Source organism: Paramacrobiotus metropolitanus, unplaced genomic scaffold (genome assembly GCF_019649055.1).
Source record: "Paramacrobiotus metropolitanus isolate TYO unplaced genomic scaffold, Prichtersi_v1.0 Parri_scaffold0000254, whole genome shotgun sequence".
Lineage (NCBI taxonomy): Eukaryota > Metazoa > Tardigrada > Eutardigrada > Parachela > Macrobiotidae > Paramacrobiotus > Paramacrobiotus metropolitanus.
In genome coordinates, this window is record NW_026570474.1 from 15,780 (window position 1) to 29,511 (window position 13,732).

At 40.4% G+C, this 13,732-nt stretch overlaps 5 protein-coding genes across 6 annotated transcripts; 3 read left to right on the forward strand and 2 right to left on the reverse strand.

Moving 5' to 3' along the window:
- The first annotated feature begins 1 nt into the window (after position 1).
- LOC129601609 (trans-1,2-dihydrobenzene-1,2-diol dehydrogenase-like) lies at positions 2 to 3,358 on the forward strand. Its single transcript, XM_055500464.1, has 6 exons — positions 2 to 361; positions 419 to 530; positions 1,065 to 1,228; positions 1,499 to 1,751; positions 2,014 to 2,138; positions 2,722 to 3,358. Exons 1-6 carry the CDS (start codon positions 269 to 271, stop codon positions 3,070 to 3,072), a joined length of 1,098 nt encoding a protein of 365 aa, XP_055356439.1. The 5' UTR covers positions 2 to 268; the 3' UTR covers positions 3,073 to 3,358.
- LOC129601610 (cystatin-A2-like) lies at positions 3,343 to 5,332 on the reverse strand. Of its 2 annotated transcripts, XM_055500465.1 has the most exons (5): positions 5,184 to 5,283; positions 5,022 to 5,052; positions 4,652 to 4,772; positions 4,090 to 4,194; positions 3,343 to 3,716 (listed from the first exon to the last, which is right to left on the reverse strand). In XM_055500465.1, exons 2-5 carry the CDS (start codon positions 5,042 to 5,044, stop codon positions 3,579 to 3,581), a joined length of 387 nt encoding a protein of 128 aa, XP_055356440.1. In that variant the 5' UTR covers positions 5,045 to 5,052; positions 5,184 to 5,283; the 3' UTR covers positions 3,343 to 3,578. The 2 variants fall into 2 exon arrangements, with proteins under 2 accessions (XP_055356440.1, XP_055356441.1); XM_055500466.1 differs by lacking the exon at positions 5,022 to 5,052 and having other exon boundaries at positions 5,184 to 5,332.
- Positions 5,333 to 6,180: 848 nt separating this feature from the next.
- On the forward strand, positions 6,181 to 7,221 carry LOC129601614 (cystatin-A2-like). Its single transcript, XM_055500476.1, has 4 exons — positions 6,181 to 6,327; positions 6,417 to 6,522; positions 6,670 to 6,774; positions 6,857 to 7,221. Exons 1-4 carry the CDS (start codon positions 6,305 to 6,307, stop codon positions 6,980 to 6,982), a joined length of 360 nt encoding a protein of 119 aa, XP_055356451.1. The 5' UTR covers positions 6,181 to 6,304; the 3' UTR covers positions 6,983 to 7,221.
- An 828-nt stretch (positions 7,222 to 8,049) lies between these two features.
- On the forward strand, positions 8,050 to 9,027 carry LOC129601607 (cystatin-A-like). Its single transcript, XM_055500459.1, has 4 exons — positions 8,050 to 8,209; positions 8,285 to 8,393; positions 8,628 to 8,732; positions 8,818 to 9,027. The coding sequence occupies exons 1-4, from the start codon at positions 8,187 to 8,189 to the stop codon at positions 8,938 to 8,940; spliced, it is 360 nt and encodes a 119-aa protein (XP_055356434.1). The 5' UTR covers positions 8,050 to 8,186; the 3' UTR covers positions 8,941 to 9,027.
- A 163-nt stretch (positions 9,028 to 9,190) lies between these two features.
- Positions 9,191 to 10,759, reverse strand: LOC129601606 (uncharacterized). Its single transcript, XM_055500458.1, has 5 exons — positions 10,523 to 10,759; positions 10,146 to 10,410; positions 9,742 to 9,843; positions 9,492 to 9,638; positions 9,191 to 9,308 (listed from the first exon to the last, which is right to left on the reverse strand). The coding sequence occupies exons 1-4, from the start codon at positions 10,540 to 10,542 to the stop codon at positions 9,513 to 9,515; spliced, it is 513 nt and encodes a 170-aa protein (XP_055356433.1). The 5' UTR covers positions 10,543 to 10,759; the 3' UTR covers positions 9,191 to 9,308; positions 9,492 to 9,512.
- Between the last annotated feature and the right edge of the window lie 2,973 nt (positions 10,760 to 13,732).

Sequence of the window (13,732 nt, forward strand, 5' to 3'; positions counted from 1 at the left end):
ATCAGCTGCAAGCTGACAGAGCATCAGCAATTCAGCATCGTAGCGATTTTTCCATTTTCTGCGTTATCGGTTTTATTTGATTCTACTAGAACTGCAGGCTGCAGCCGTCGTCATTTTTATCTGTTGCGTCCCTTGGTAAATACCTTGTCACAAAGAATATTCGGCTGCTTTCCATACTGGTATCGGTGCCGCTGTTGGAGAATTTGGTTTGGTAGTTTGTGCTTTCTTGGTGTTGTGTGCCGCGCTTAAGCATCCAAGCACGTCAACGATGGGTCCACTGCGATGGGGATTCGTAGGAGCAGGAAAGATCAGTAACGATTTTGCATCGTGTCTGCAGATCCTGCCGCCCGATGAGCATCAGGTAGACAGTAGACTGGCTGCCCGGAGTGCACATTTTTGCTGAATGCATCGTGTTTAGATGGTGAGTGTGGCGGCCAGTGATGTCGGGAAAGCCAACGAGTTCGCCAACATCTTCGGCTTCAAGAAGGCCTACGGAACGTACGCGGCCATTGCCGCTGATCCCGATGTCGGTAAGAAATACGAATTACGGGTCATTGAATTTTCCTGTTGCCTGTTGTTCTTGGTCTGTGCGATTGCGGGATTATTGCGGCTTGAAAGTTCTGTTATTCAGTTATTCTGCATTGTAATAATTTATTCCAAAGCGATGACCGAAAATTGGTACCTACCGTAATTTAAAATTATTTTTCTTTTTGAAACTGAAAATGTTGTATCATAGAAATTTAATTTTTTTTGTGAGTTTGTGCTTGCGGATTTATTTTCCTTTCCTGCTTCATTTTCTGGAGTTTCAGTGTGCTTTTGAACTTTGAAAAATTGAATTTTTATTCATATTTAACTTGTTCTGTTTTAGTTCGATTAATTCATTAATCACAATGAATGATTTACGATAGTGTCTGGACGTTTTTCGGTTCTGATTTGTTTGTTACTCAAGAAAAATCAACCGTAACAACCTGAAAGTATTGCGGTTTAATTTGATTTATTTAGATAATTTGCAGATTTTTTACCTGTATTGAATGTGTGCATATAAGTATAGAATTATTTTGTAGATGTGGTGTACATCGGTACCATCAACAGCAACCACTATGAATTGGCCAAACTAATGCTGGAGAACGATAAACACGTCCTGTGCGAGAAGCCCCTGACGCTGATGCTGGAGCACACCCAGGAACTGATTGCGCTGGCTGAGAAGAAGAAAAAATTCTTCCAGGAGGTGCGTTAATTTTTGGAAAAGTTTTTTTCGGGGGACGAAAAATCACCTGAAAAAATAGAAATAGCAATAAATCGTTGTATTTTCGGTAACTTACAATATGAATGCGAATATATTTACTGGAGAATCTCGTTGTTTGCTGTTTGAATTTCATACTCTGTACAAAACTGAAAAATACTGAGGATAGAATACGGGTGATTTTTAGTCTCACGGGAGCGATTAGTATGATCGATGGTTGTGATCGTGCAAATTAATGTTTGTTTATTGTGGCAGGCGGTGTGGAGTCGCTTCTTCCCGTCGTATCACAAACTGCGCGAGACCCTGAAGGCCCGCTCCATCGGGGATGTGCGGCTGGTGTCGGTGCAGTTCGGCTTCAATGCGCCGCACGTCGACCGGCTGGCCCGCAAGGAGCTGGGCGGCGGCAGTCTAGTGGACATTGGCGTCTACTGCATCCAGTTTATCCTGGCCGTCTACGGGCCGGAAATGCCGGACATCGTCAAAGCGATCGGCAAACTCAATCACGAAGGTGAATTATGTCATTTATGTGAACTAAATATGCATGTACTTAAGCGAAATTTACTGTAATTGCGATTTTTAATGTTCTTCTATTTTCTTTACATTATATTAAATGAAATTATTCGTTTGCTGAACGCGTATATCCTTAATAAAACTCGCAGACAGTAGATTGATAATAATATTAATTGACCAATATTCGAAGATGAATTTGATAAGGTGATGGTAAAAAATTTAAAAAACTGCAATGTACAAGTACTGTTTCGGATTTATAGGCTGCGATATGAGCGTGAATGCCGTTCTGCAGTGGAAAGATGGGCGTTCTGCGCAGTTTGCCACGACATTCTTAACTGATTTGCCGAGTGAGGCTTACGTTTACGGCAGCGACGGCTCCATTAAGGTAAACCCGATAACAGGTTTCTCCGTTTAGAAATACATTTTGATATAATTTGCATTACTTCGGCGTGTTGGCGAACGGTGATAAAATTGTTTGCTATCATTTTTACTGAGATAGGATGCATTGTTATCTTTGATTTACCGCGGCCTTCTTCTCCGTGCGCGTAAGCAAATACTGTACAGTACATTCTGGTTGAGCTGGAAGGGGAAATATTTGCAGAATTTCATCGATAAAAAATCAAACCAAAAATAACTTAATTGGGAAATAAATTAATTGTAAGTCAATTAATGTACAGTTATCTGTATTGGAAATAATTGCGTTCTATCTTGGCGAAAACTCTTCTGTTACTTCGATAAAATATTAAAAAAAGGAAAAATCTGCAGAATTCTAATTGAAAATAATTTTTAAAACGATCAAGTAAATAAAGATTTTTAATGGATACTGAATTAGAAGCAGAAAGTGACCACTTTTTGTCCCGGCGAAAAATAAATGCAAAGTTTTTGATGAAAGGTCTAGTATAATACGGATGTAGGAAAAGACAGTTAAAATTTAACACGATAATATAAATTGGGTGATTGTCCCCTAGATGCCGCGTCCCTTTTGGTGCACCACCGACTGCCATGTCACCGAGCTGCGCGATGAATCCAGCGGGCCGAAATCGCACACGGCGCAGAAGACGGCGCACGAGGAGAAGCACAGCTTCCCGCTGCCGGTCACCACGCATCCGCTGGTGTTTGAGAACGGTGCCGGGATGGTGTACGAGGCGCAGGAAGTGCGCCGCTGCATCCAGAACGGTCTGCTGGAGAGCCCGCACATGACACACCAGGAGACACTGCTGATTGCCACCATTCAGGATCAGATTAAGCGGCAGATCGGGTTGTCCTACGATGAGCTGTATGTCGACGGGGGGCTGAAGATTACCAAGGCGGTGCCGTAAAGATTTCCCCGAGAGTATTTGGTAATTTAGTAGCAGCGTTGTCGGTGGTTGGTAGTAGTGATTGATGGTGTAGTTTTGATAGAATTTTCTGTACGGTGATTTTGATGTTCCTGTTTTATTTTGCTACATTTTTCTGCTGTCGGTTTAAGTCTTTTTTACTGGGAAATAATTTAACCGCTAATGTTAAAGCAAGTATGGTGAACTTAAATGATTTGTCGATAGTTATAAAATTGATGTTTTAACATTTGACACAGAACAGCGCTGATCAAATAAAAGTTTCTTTTTATTCGCATTTCAACTAAGGAACGTATTGCATACAAACAGGAATGGCATATCCATTACCAAGCAATGCGCGTCGCATTTCCCATTATAAAAGAGTCACTTGATTAATTATCATGGAAAAAGTAAGATCAGGCAAGCAAAAAAGAAGGTCACTAAAAAACATAAGCTTATAAAAGGTTAAAAACACCTTCGGCTGCTGCGTACAATAGCGCAAGTGAACCGCGTTAGTGTCGCTCAAAATAACCGATCTCGTCCGTGGCGGTGTGATTCTCTTCGATACCACTGAGCTCGTAATGACCCTGGAGATTTTTGTAGATGCGCGCATGGACATACTTGGCATTGGGATCAGCACCGATACGGATCTGTCAATTAAATCGAAGGCACCAGTTAAAAAAATTCAACAAATCCAACGTATCAGAGGCAGCTACAAATATAATCAATGGGCAGTATTAAGCATTATTATATTTTGGCATGGCAGTTTCGATCACAAAACAGCTACTGGTAGTGTATTTTTGCATAGTAAGTTACCGGGAAAATTTACAATTTGGAGTCGCTGCAACGTTAAAAAGATTAATCTGGTTAATAATTTCGCACGAGCGTATATTAAATTAATTTAATTTATATAAGCACAAAAATTAAAAACGTAGAGATACAAAGTCAGATAACAGACAATGTTAATAGGGAAAAAAATCGAAAAATACACCCTATGTGAAACTGCACAAAACGCATTCGTACCTTGACAAAATAGTTCTTCCCAGCGACGACCTGTGTGCCATAGGAAATGGGCGTCAGTTGGCTGTTGGCATCGGCGTTGGCTTGCGAGGCGATAGCACTTTGCACCTGCCAAATCACCATTACTCACTTTCAAGTTTAAATGCAGTACTCGTACTTATTATCGCTAATAATATAATTACTGAAAATGAATTACAGCACTGCAGAACATACACATTAATGAAGCAAATAAATGTCCGCGAGCAACAAAACTAATAAAAACACAGTTACTTATTCAAATTATTTATTAAAAGGATAGCATAATGACAGATATCACGAAAAGGATACAAGAACAACATATTATTACGCTTGGCAAAGATTCTAAAAAAATACAGTCTAAGAATCTGCCAAAAACAAAGGAAGAAACAGGGTGCATGATTTTGCTGCAGAAATTGTTGAACAAATTCCTTCTTAAGGTATTAATTTATTTCTGATTTCAATTACTGTAATAAGTGTAATTTAGTGGCTCTGCAGTCTGCACATGATTGCACGATGTGCGTATATGGACAGCAAACGTCGCACTTACCGCCTTGACAGCCTGCTGCACCTCCTCGTCCGCTGGCTTGGAGGCTCCCAATCCACCAGGTCGCTGCTGGCGATGCTGATCAGCTGCGTCGGCCATGGTCAACACAAAGCACAACAGAGATCTGCAAGCACAGAAGAGAAATTCCCTGTCAACTGCCTTCTGCGGACTGTGAGCTTCACTGGATCACGTTACACTGGAAGACCAGTTGGCGAACTACGGAATTATCACGGCTATTACTCAGTGATGATTAATCATCAGGGAATTACAGAGGCATGCAGAATAGCGAGAAATCAGAAATTGCAGTGTGACTGGTGACATAAAGCGCCCGAAGCGATAATAACACAAAGTATCGTACTCGATTGTTGCTTACAGTATGATAACAGGCTGCTGCATAGTGGAAACTGGAAAGTAGCAGACTGGATTTCGGAACAATGCGATTGAATTACGACAGCGAGGCAGAAAAAGAAACTTACAGAAAAACTGCTTTACAAAACAATCAAAATGTTGTATTCGTATTTATAGAATCACGTACCTTTGGGAAAAGAGAGAAAATCCGATATTCCAGCAACTACTTATAACACGCTTCACAGTCCAGAATGTGAATCAACACACGCAAGATGGCATCGACTGACAAGCAAACTGAATGGAGGGCGCAAATTCTGAATTTCCTGTATTAGTCACTGTGTTTATTTCTTTACTTCCGTTTATCGTTCGTGCAAAGTCTGCAGACGCATCATGTTGCAAAAAGTTATTAGAATTCCTAAACGGATTTCAACACGATAGTGACTTCGGCGTTTTTTTCATGATTACACAGCGGCTACTATAGCTAATTGCCGATAGCATCACGTCATGAACTGGGACATAATTAAATTTTACTAACTGGTAATTAATTAGCACTTATACCAGTGCATATGTTCTCGCACACATAAAAATTAATTAACGATAAGTAATAGATACTTAATTAATTTCTTATTCACGACTGCCGGACTGCGTTCAGCCACGCCTACGCAGCAATGTAAAAATATTCATGTGCGAGGATTTTTATTGGGTTATTCACATTAACATACGCATATGTGCACTTACAAAAAGCGATATAAAAAATAATAATAATATATGATTAAGTTATTTTTGTCAATTACTTAAGAATTTAACGAAATCGGGCGGCTTAAAAGTACAAGCGCGTAATAAAACGCAAATTAAGAAATACATGAGAATAAAAGTATACATAAATAAAAAAATTAAAAAAATAAGCAGCAATATGTAAAATATTCGATACTCACACGTGCTCCTACAAAAAGTACTGTACTGATTTCGCAGCTACGAATACCAGTCGATCGGTTCTTGAATCTTCTGTGTAAAATAAATGTATCTGTAACAAATATTCAGAGTCGACAGGGTAATTAATATCTGTACCACAATGATTGATGATAGCGCAAAACCGGTACCAACCAAATTCAGTTTGTACAAAAGCCCTGAAACTATTTTCAACTTGATACAGAATTAGTAATTGCTACAGTATATAATATGGATTTTGGAGTTTCTATATAAGTCGCAGGATATTCCAGACGGCTTTGATAAGTTCGAGTGTTTGTTATACTGCACAGCAAATCAAGCTACCAGCAGCTGCGTTTTTAACCAACCGACTTTGGCAAAATGTCTCGTGCCCTTTTATACCTGTAAGTCACTGAAATGCATATTTGGATTTTTATTTTTATTTGAAACAATCATTATGTACTTTATGTGACATGACTGTCCGTGCTTTCAGCGTTTCGGCCTTGCTGGTGGTTGGATTCGCTGCAGCACTCGAACCGAAAGGCGGACTCGGAAAACCCAAGGAAGCCGATAAGGAAGTGAAGGACGCCGTCAACGCGGTAAGTGCGAACGAAATGGCTACTGTATCGATCAGCAATAAGCACTGGCGCAGCCGCTTTCCCTTCGACACTATTACTCTTAATCAAAGCTACGACAATATGTTGGCGATCGTTTTTTAATTAATTGTGGATTGCGACTGTATATAGGTTTCCCGCCAAATTATTTCCAAAGCTAGGGTCAGCAGCAATACCATCCTCATTCCGGTGTTATACTCCAAGCAAACCGTTGCCGGCACTAACTACTTCGTCAAGGTAAACCCTTGATGTTATTACACAACCAGCATAAGTACGGGGAGCATTTAACGCTCACGTCTATGTTCATTTATTTATTTAGATAAGACTCGGAGCTGGTCAAGGCGGACAGTACATTCACGCTAAGATTTTCTGGGATCTCAAGGGCAAATACACACTGGTCAGCATTAAAGACGCTAATGGACCGGATCCGATCACATTCTTTTGAGCTACCGTTATTACTCATTGCTAATTGACAAGTTCTGTCCTTAACAATTATAATGCCGATGTTCACTCTCTGACGTTCATTCTCAAGATCCTAATTTCGCACGAACCAAAGTACTACTCGAGACGAATACGGTGCAAGTTTTTGGGTGTAAACTCCGTGCATCTATGTAATTAATGTCGACTTTCTAAAGGGTCCAACCGGAACATAAATTAAAGCTGAAAAAAGAACAGCAAAAAGAATTTAAATGCATCAACCAAATTAGGAAATGCAAAAAGAATTTAAATGCACGTCAATGGCAATCATCAAACTAAGAACATTAATAAATGCAAAAAACAATTGCGAGAAAATATTGGCACATAAACGGCAATTTGATTGATTTACGCTTCCGGTTGACGGGGATTAATCATCGTGCAGACTATAAGCAGATTCCAAATATTGCACGTGCTTAACGTGTGCGATATTAACAATGAGCTATATTTACAGCCTTGTTTACATTAAATTTAGCATAATGGTTTTAGTCTAGAAGCCAGTGGATAACAAGTTTTTTTATTGGCCAGCAAAAATTGTGAGTCAAACCCTCCTAGCGATCGTCAAGTGGTGTCATCGTCGAGTACTCTGTATATCGGCGTGTGCTGATGGTATTAGGCATTTAACCAAACACCAGATATTAAATATTATTCATCTTTACTTTATAGAAACAGAATATAATGATGTATTGTACTGCACAAAGGTTTTTAGTGCGCAGCTTCGTTCAGTTACGGTAAGTACGAACTGTTTTGTCGACTTGAAACGAGCCAGATTGACTGACCCAAGCAAATAACACTATAATTATTTAAACCATCGTACCATCGCTTAAGTTAATCAGAAAAATAAAGCTGATAGGAACAGAACTGCTTAATTATTTGTGTTAAATTTGACTATGCCAAGTCCTTGCAGAGACGTTTTAATTTGCATTTGTATCGTGGTACCGGTTTATAGCCATCATAAATCTATATGTGGTGCCATTATACTGACTCTGCATAAAATTAATCGAGACAGTGTAATTCAATTTGGGCGCGTCTATATATAAGCCGCACAATATTGGTCAATTAGACTGTTTCACTGTAAAAGTAAAGCTAATATCGCACTGACATTGACAAGCTTTCACGGCGTACACACAAAACTTCCAGCAGCTGTACTGAAGCTGCCCCCCCAGTTTTGCAACATGTCTCGTGCCCTTTTATACCTGTAAGTTCTTCATGGTGTTTAATGCTCCGTAACAGTCACCTTTTACGCGGGTGTACCATGTGCGTACCTTTCCAGCATTTCGACACTACTTATTGCTGGATTAGCTGCCGCAGCACCCGAGGTGAATGGCGGACTCAGCAAAACCAAATTAGTCGATCCTGAAGTGGAGGAAGCCGTCAATGCAGTAAGCACTTCAGAAATACATAACTCACCATCAGATAGATACTATGCAGTCGCTTCTGTTTCGGAACAATCTGAATCATAGCACTGACATTATGAAAACGTAACGTTTTATCTGTAAAAACAACACTTTTTCCATGATTATTATATTTGCAACCTCGCGTTCGACGCTATTCGCATTTACCTGTACTGCCTGTACAATACTGTTATACAACCTCGAAATACAAACCAAATGTAGGTTTCCAGCCAAATAAAAGCCAAAGCTAAAGTCCCTAGCGGCACCACGCTCCTTACGGCCGGATACGCAACACAAACCGTTGCCGGCATTAACTACTTCGTCAAGGTAAACCTGCAACATATTGATTCTGATCCCAATACTCGGACTGTCAAAAGTGTTTCACGCGCCACTATTTTTATTTCCCGCTTAGATCATGCTGGGACCCCCCATCGGACGCTTCATCCACGCTAAGATTTTTATGGATCTTAAGGGCAAATACAGTCTGGTGAGCATCAGAGAGAGTGGTGGAGGGGATCCAATTACGTTTTTCTAAGCGCCTATTAGATGTTAATTAGCTATCTCTGGATGGTAATTGGTGGCAACTGACCAAATTACAAAATAACAATTATTATGCTGCTGACTGCGCGATTTTGAGATTTTTAAGATACTTAATAAGATCTTCAGACTGTGAAAAAACCACACTCTGGTGACCTTTTTAGAATGCGCTATCGCCTCTCTATTCTCTGTGACGTTCCGTACAAGTATTGAGTTAACAACACTCGAGAAAAGTCAGAAAACCGGCACAGGGATGCCGTTTTCACTGGTTTACGCTTCCGGTCGGTAGATAATTATTCAGTTAGCAGGTTCTCCAAGGACATAATTTTTGCATAAGTAATTGTCTCTTGCAATGTCAGCCATCTCCTGAAGAGCCAAATTGCCAATCAAGGCATTACATAACAAGGTTTTGTATTTATGGGCCATGTGACATGTCATAGACTTATGTAATAATAGCATGAAACCAGTCCTATGCTTTAAAGGAGTTAAAAATACAGTTAGCGATTTTTTTTAAGATGCGGATCGTCTGGTCTCTGCGTTCCGCTCTACCTCGTTCTGCTGATGACCTTGTTACATCATCATAATTGGACTGTGTTGACTGGCGTCTTTCACATTGGTCAACGTAAAGTTTCCCTTTAGGTCTTGAAAGATGGCCACATGATAGTAGCGATCGAGGTTTTTTGCTCCCCAACGGACCTACTCATGAAAACGCAACCCGTATATTACATTTTCCGTTGAGGTCATGATTCTGCCAATTTGTCCGACATATCTGTATATGGTATATACTAGTACTACATACCTTCACAAAGTAGTTAAGTCCAGCGACGACACCTGTACGGTATTCCACCGCAATGAAACGGTTATCCGTGCTGCCGGTCGCCTTCTTAATTTGATCGGCCACCTGATTGGCGCACCATTTGTAAATTATTTTATTCAGACCAGCTAACATACCGTGCACTATAGCAGGCGCGAATTCAAGCGTACAAATGGAGATTAACAGCAATCGCTACACAAACTTACAAAAAAAAGAATGTAACCGTACGCTTATAAAAATACCTGCCAAAGCTATTGCCGTAAAAATTAAAGCTTGTTTATCCTTGCAAAAATTAGATTACTTTGGCGCCATATTACATCGTAAAAAGTATTTCTTCGAAAACTGCTGTATACTGTAATTTACGCCCCATTAGGTGGACTTGTACTTACTGCATCTACGGCCTTCTGAACGGTTTCATCGGCCTCTTTCTGAACAGACAGACCACCTGTGGCTAGTGGTCCTTGCATAAATCCTCCTGGTCCTGGATATCCCCCCATCCAGCCCGTGGGGGGTATCAGCGGACGGTTAAAAGGGGAGGGTGGGGATGGGGGCACGGGTAACGGGCGATTGTAGGGGAACGGCGGGGGCACGGGCAACGGACGGGCATAGGGAAATGCCAAAGACGAACCCACTCCCACCATCACCGCCAGTACACTGCCCAGACAGCATTAATTAACTCATACAGCAGTGAGTAAGGGAAAGGTCAACATTCACACCATAACAATGTATGCACACACAAGAGACCCTTCCTCGACTCTGAACTTACAAGCCCATCGCCAACGCCATTTTTGGTGATCGTAACTGGAAACTGCAGGTTTTGCTGTCGTTATTATTGCAAGTTCTCAGAAGATACTACAATTTCCTTAAAAACGTTTTAGTCTATAGCGAACGCACATTTCCAATAAAAAATACTACTTGGGACTACAGTGTTGTAGCTAAGTACTACTCGTATTATAATATGGCACTGTCTTAGCTTATAATAATTAATTTTTTGTCTTTAGTCTATTGTATGTGCCCAATGTCACATTCAGTGCACGTATAATAATTTTTTATGTTCCTAATTATGGTAAGTTGTACGTGCTGTATTTCCTTCTTTAATTACTGTAAGACTGCCGCCAGTACAAAATGTTCCTTCGCCTTGATGTGGTTAAGAAAAAAAAAGCACTATAGAGGTTTTTTTGTGTGGCTGAGAAATAACAAGCACGATACTAATGTAAGCTAAAAACTTTTAATCTCAAATTTATGACTAGGGTATTTATGTGCTTCAATGAGTGCTTGCATTGACCTTTATGTGGTTGTCAGGCAAATAAGTACATAATTACGTATTGTAATTAAGTACTGTAAAAACTAGTTGGAGTACTTGCACTATAATACACTACATTAAAAAGAATACGTCTATTAATACTTATGTGTTTTTCGATTTTTATTGTACAGTACGTAATTGTGCAACTCGTAAACAATCTGCAATCGTAAACTCGTAAACAATCGTGCAACTCGTGCAATCTCGTAAACAATCGTGAGAAATTTACTTAGAAAAATGTATTTTCCGTTTGTAGTTGCCCAGGACACTTTGTATTCAGTAATAATACAATTGTTCTTCGTAAAAAGTTAAGCTTCCCTAGTCTTAGGTTTGCCGCATTACTGCGTTTTTTTGCGTAGTTTGCCGTTATTGCACAAATCAGGCGCCAGTGCGTTCCGTATTCTGTATTTTCCTTAATATGTATTGCAGTGCCTCTAAATTTAAATAAGTAAGTAACATGATTTGCTTAGGTATTGAGCACTTTGAGCTGAGAGTAATCGATCGTTTATAAGGCTGGGCAGTGAAGAAAATTAATGGTAAATAGGTCGACGTTAGCTGAGATTACGGATGTATCTGCAAGTATCCATTGAAGAAAGGAAGTCACGAAAACAGTACGAACATCAGTTCGAAATAATTAAGATACAAGCCATTCGACACAGTCCATCGTCTAAGGACAATAAGAGATGGTTTGAGCGGATGCAAATCAAGTGCTTACCGTGCAATTGTGTAATCAAAAAGTAGGTGGAGAAGTTCCTTTAGAAGACCTTATGCTAATGGGCAGGGATGATCATTACAGTAATATTGTGAAAATACAGTGCAACGTTCAAGCTTTAGTAGCATTAGACGGTCTTTAATTCGACCTTAGCCGTTCGGTACATCGCTTAAGTTACTCGTACTATGGCGGATTTCGGTAGCGCTAGCAAGGACAAAACTTTATGGAGACCATTCCCATTGCTACAGCCACCAGTGGTCTGAGAAGTTTGAAATTTTATGTTCAGATGTTACGGAAAACAGAAAACTAGCTTCCATGTTGTCCTCTCGCCGTATTCATATACGTAAGTAGGGGTAAAGTATGGATGAAGCGACCGCGCCAGAAATATCAGCGTACGTTAGTCATGCTTCTAGTTCGTTGAATGCCATCGCTCATATAGCGGCGCGGACGTTGTCCATGACGGGCGAAGCCGAAATGGAGGAATACTTATATGATCGTACATATATGATACGTTATTTACGATAATCGGACGACTCCTTTTAATCACCATGCTGGTTCTTTTAGGCAACGATTCCATTCGAAGTTTTTTTGCGTAGTTTGCCGATATTGCACAAATACCTAAGCAAAATATACAGACTACAGAGCAGCTAGAAACTTGAGGTTCAATGGTAACAGATACCTGCTACGGTATCTTCAGTTTACCGTGTTTCAGCAACATTAAACTGGTTGGCGAATCGGGAATCTAAAGCGTTGACTAACATGTTATAATTTCACTGCGTAATTTTCTTGCCGCAGGTAAAGGAACCCGTGCTTTGCAGTGCGACGTGGTTACGTGGGTGTTTGATTGAGCGGTGCTGAGATGATGCGTTATATTAAGATACAAATGCCGTTTCGGTACCAGTAGTTTTTCAAACTTTTTTTCAAAGGTATCAAGTTCTAAGGTAAAGGTAAAATCATAGGAAGTACTGCTATTGTTAGAGTGTGCTTAGAACACGAGAAGAATATAAAAAAACTAACGCAAATGCATGAAACTGCCAAAGAATTGGCATTGTGCCACAAATACCACTTTAATGTGGTTCAGTGGTCGTATATCATCAATACTGGAGTTTTTAACGCAAGAGAAAGAATTCGGTACTATGCCATGTGCATTGCGAAAGTAAACAGTGTGGACGGTAATTAAAACGGCCGATTATTCAAAGGTGGGTAATGGGATCGTCTTCGCTAGCGTTCCTGATACGTAGTAAACTGTATGTGCCGTCGTCATGCCGGCGGATCTTGGCGTGGATGTACAGATACCTTCCTAGACAGTAGATACCGTAGAGCAGTTGCCAGCCAGAGCTACAATTAGAAAATCAACCCAGGCACCGATACAAAATTCGGTTGGGCACTATGCTTCTACAGTTAGTATCTTGCAGCGTTTTGCCTTGACGAAGTATTTTGGAACGATTTTCCCAGTGATATCTGTTCTTTTGGCGTACGAATCCGGATCGAGAACGCTGCCGCTGATGACCTTGGCCTTTATTTCCTCAGAAACCTACGCAACTTGTTTTTTACGATGGTTACACAAATATATTGCAGGAGAAGTGGTTGTAGAGTTTGGCATCCCGCGGACAATTTTCGGATTTAGGAGGAAATTGTAATTAGTAAAGTTAACCGCGTTAACAGCACGTTTCGCTTCCTCGTCAGCGACTCAGCATTCAGCATCTTCGGTTCTCGCGACTGTCGGTGGACGCGGTTCGGAACTTCAAGCAACATATCCAATTAATCGTAAAGCCGAAGCGCTGAAAGAAAATACAGCTGCCGGAAAATTATGGGAAAGATAAGGGAAAAGGGCAATATAACGAAAAAAAAGTTTCATATGAATCTTACCGATATAACAGAAAGCGAGACATTATGTGCCACAGTCTGTATATGTAACTTGTAAAGCAGCTGTTGGCAGCCCGTTGTGCACGATTGTTGGCTAT

Excerpts from the sequence above, each read along its gene's own strand:
- LOC129601606 (XM_055500458.1), bottom strand. The coding sequence starts at position 10,542 with ATGGCGTTGGCGATGGGCTT. Across the intron at positions 9,844-10,145 it reads TTCAGAAGGCCGTAGATGCA|GTGGCCGATCAAATTAAGAA; the intron begins GTAAGTACAAGT and ends TGCGCCAATCAG. Across the intron at positions 9,639-9,741 it reads GACTTAACTACTTTGTGAAG|GTCCGTTGGGGAGCAAAAAA; the intron begins GTATGTAGTACT and ends TTTCATGAGTAG.
- LOC129601609 (XM_055500464.1), top strand. The coding sequence starts at position 269 with ATGGGTCCACTGCGATGGGGATTCGTAGGAGCAGGAAAGATCAGTAAC. Across the intron at positions 1,229-1,498 it reads AGAAAAAATTCTTCCAGGAG|GCGGTGTGGAGTCGCTTCTT; the intron begins GTGCGTTAATTT and ends TTATTGTGGCAG. Across the intron at positions 1,752-2,013 it reads CGGCAAACTCAATCACGAAG|GCTGCGATATGAGCGTGAAT; the intron begins GTGAATTATGTC and ends TCGGATTTATAG.
- LOC129601614 (XM_055500476.1), top strand. The coding sequence starts at position 6,305 with ATGTCTCGTGCCCTTTTATACCT. Across the intron at positions 6,328-6,416 it reads TCTCGTGCCCTTTTATACCT|CGTTTCGGCCTTGCTGGTGG; the intron begins GTAAGTCACTGA and ends CCGTGCTTTCAG. Across the intron at positions 6,523-6,669 it reads TGAAGGACGCCGTCAACGCG|GTTTCCCGCCAAATTATTTC; the intron begins GTAAGTGCGAAC and ends GACTGTATATAG.
- LOC129601610 (XM_055500465.1), bottom strand. The coding sequence starts at position 5,044 with ATGCAGCAGCCTGTTATCATACT. Across the intron at positions 4,773-5,021 it reads CAGCAGCCTGTTATCATACT|ATCTCTGTTGTGCTTTGTGT; the intron begins GTAAGCAACAAT and ends CTGTGCTTGCAG. Across the intron at positions 3,717-4,089 it reads GGAAGAACTATTTTGTCAAG|ATCCGTATCGGTGCTGATCC; the intron begins GTACGAATGCGT and ends TTTAATTGACAG.
- LOC129601607 (XM_055500459.1), top strand. The coding sequence starts at position 8,187 with ATGTCTCGTGCCCTTTTATACCT. Across the intron at positions 8,394-8,627 it reads TGGAGGAAGCCGTCAATGCA|GTTTCCAGCCAAATAAAAGC; the intron begins GTAAGCACTTCA and ends AACCAAATGTAG. Across the intron at positions 8,733-8,817 it reads GCATTAACTACTTCGTCAAG|ATCATGCTGGGACCCCCCAT; the intron begins GTAAACCTGCAA and ends TTTCCCGCTTAG.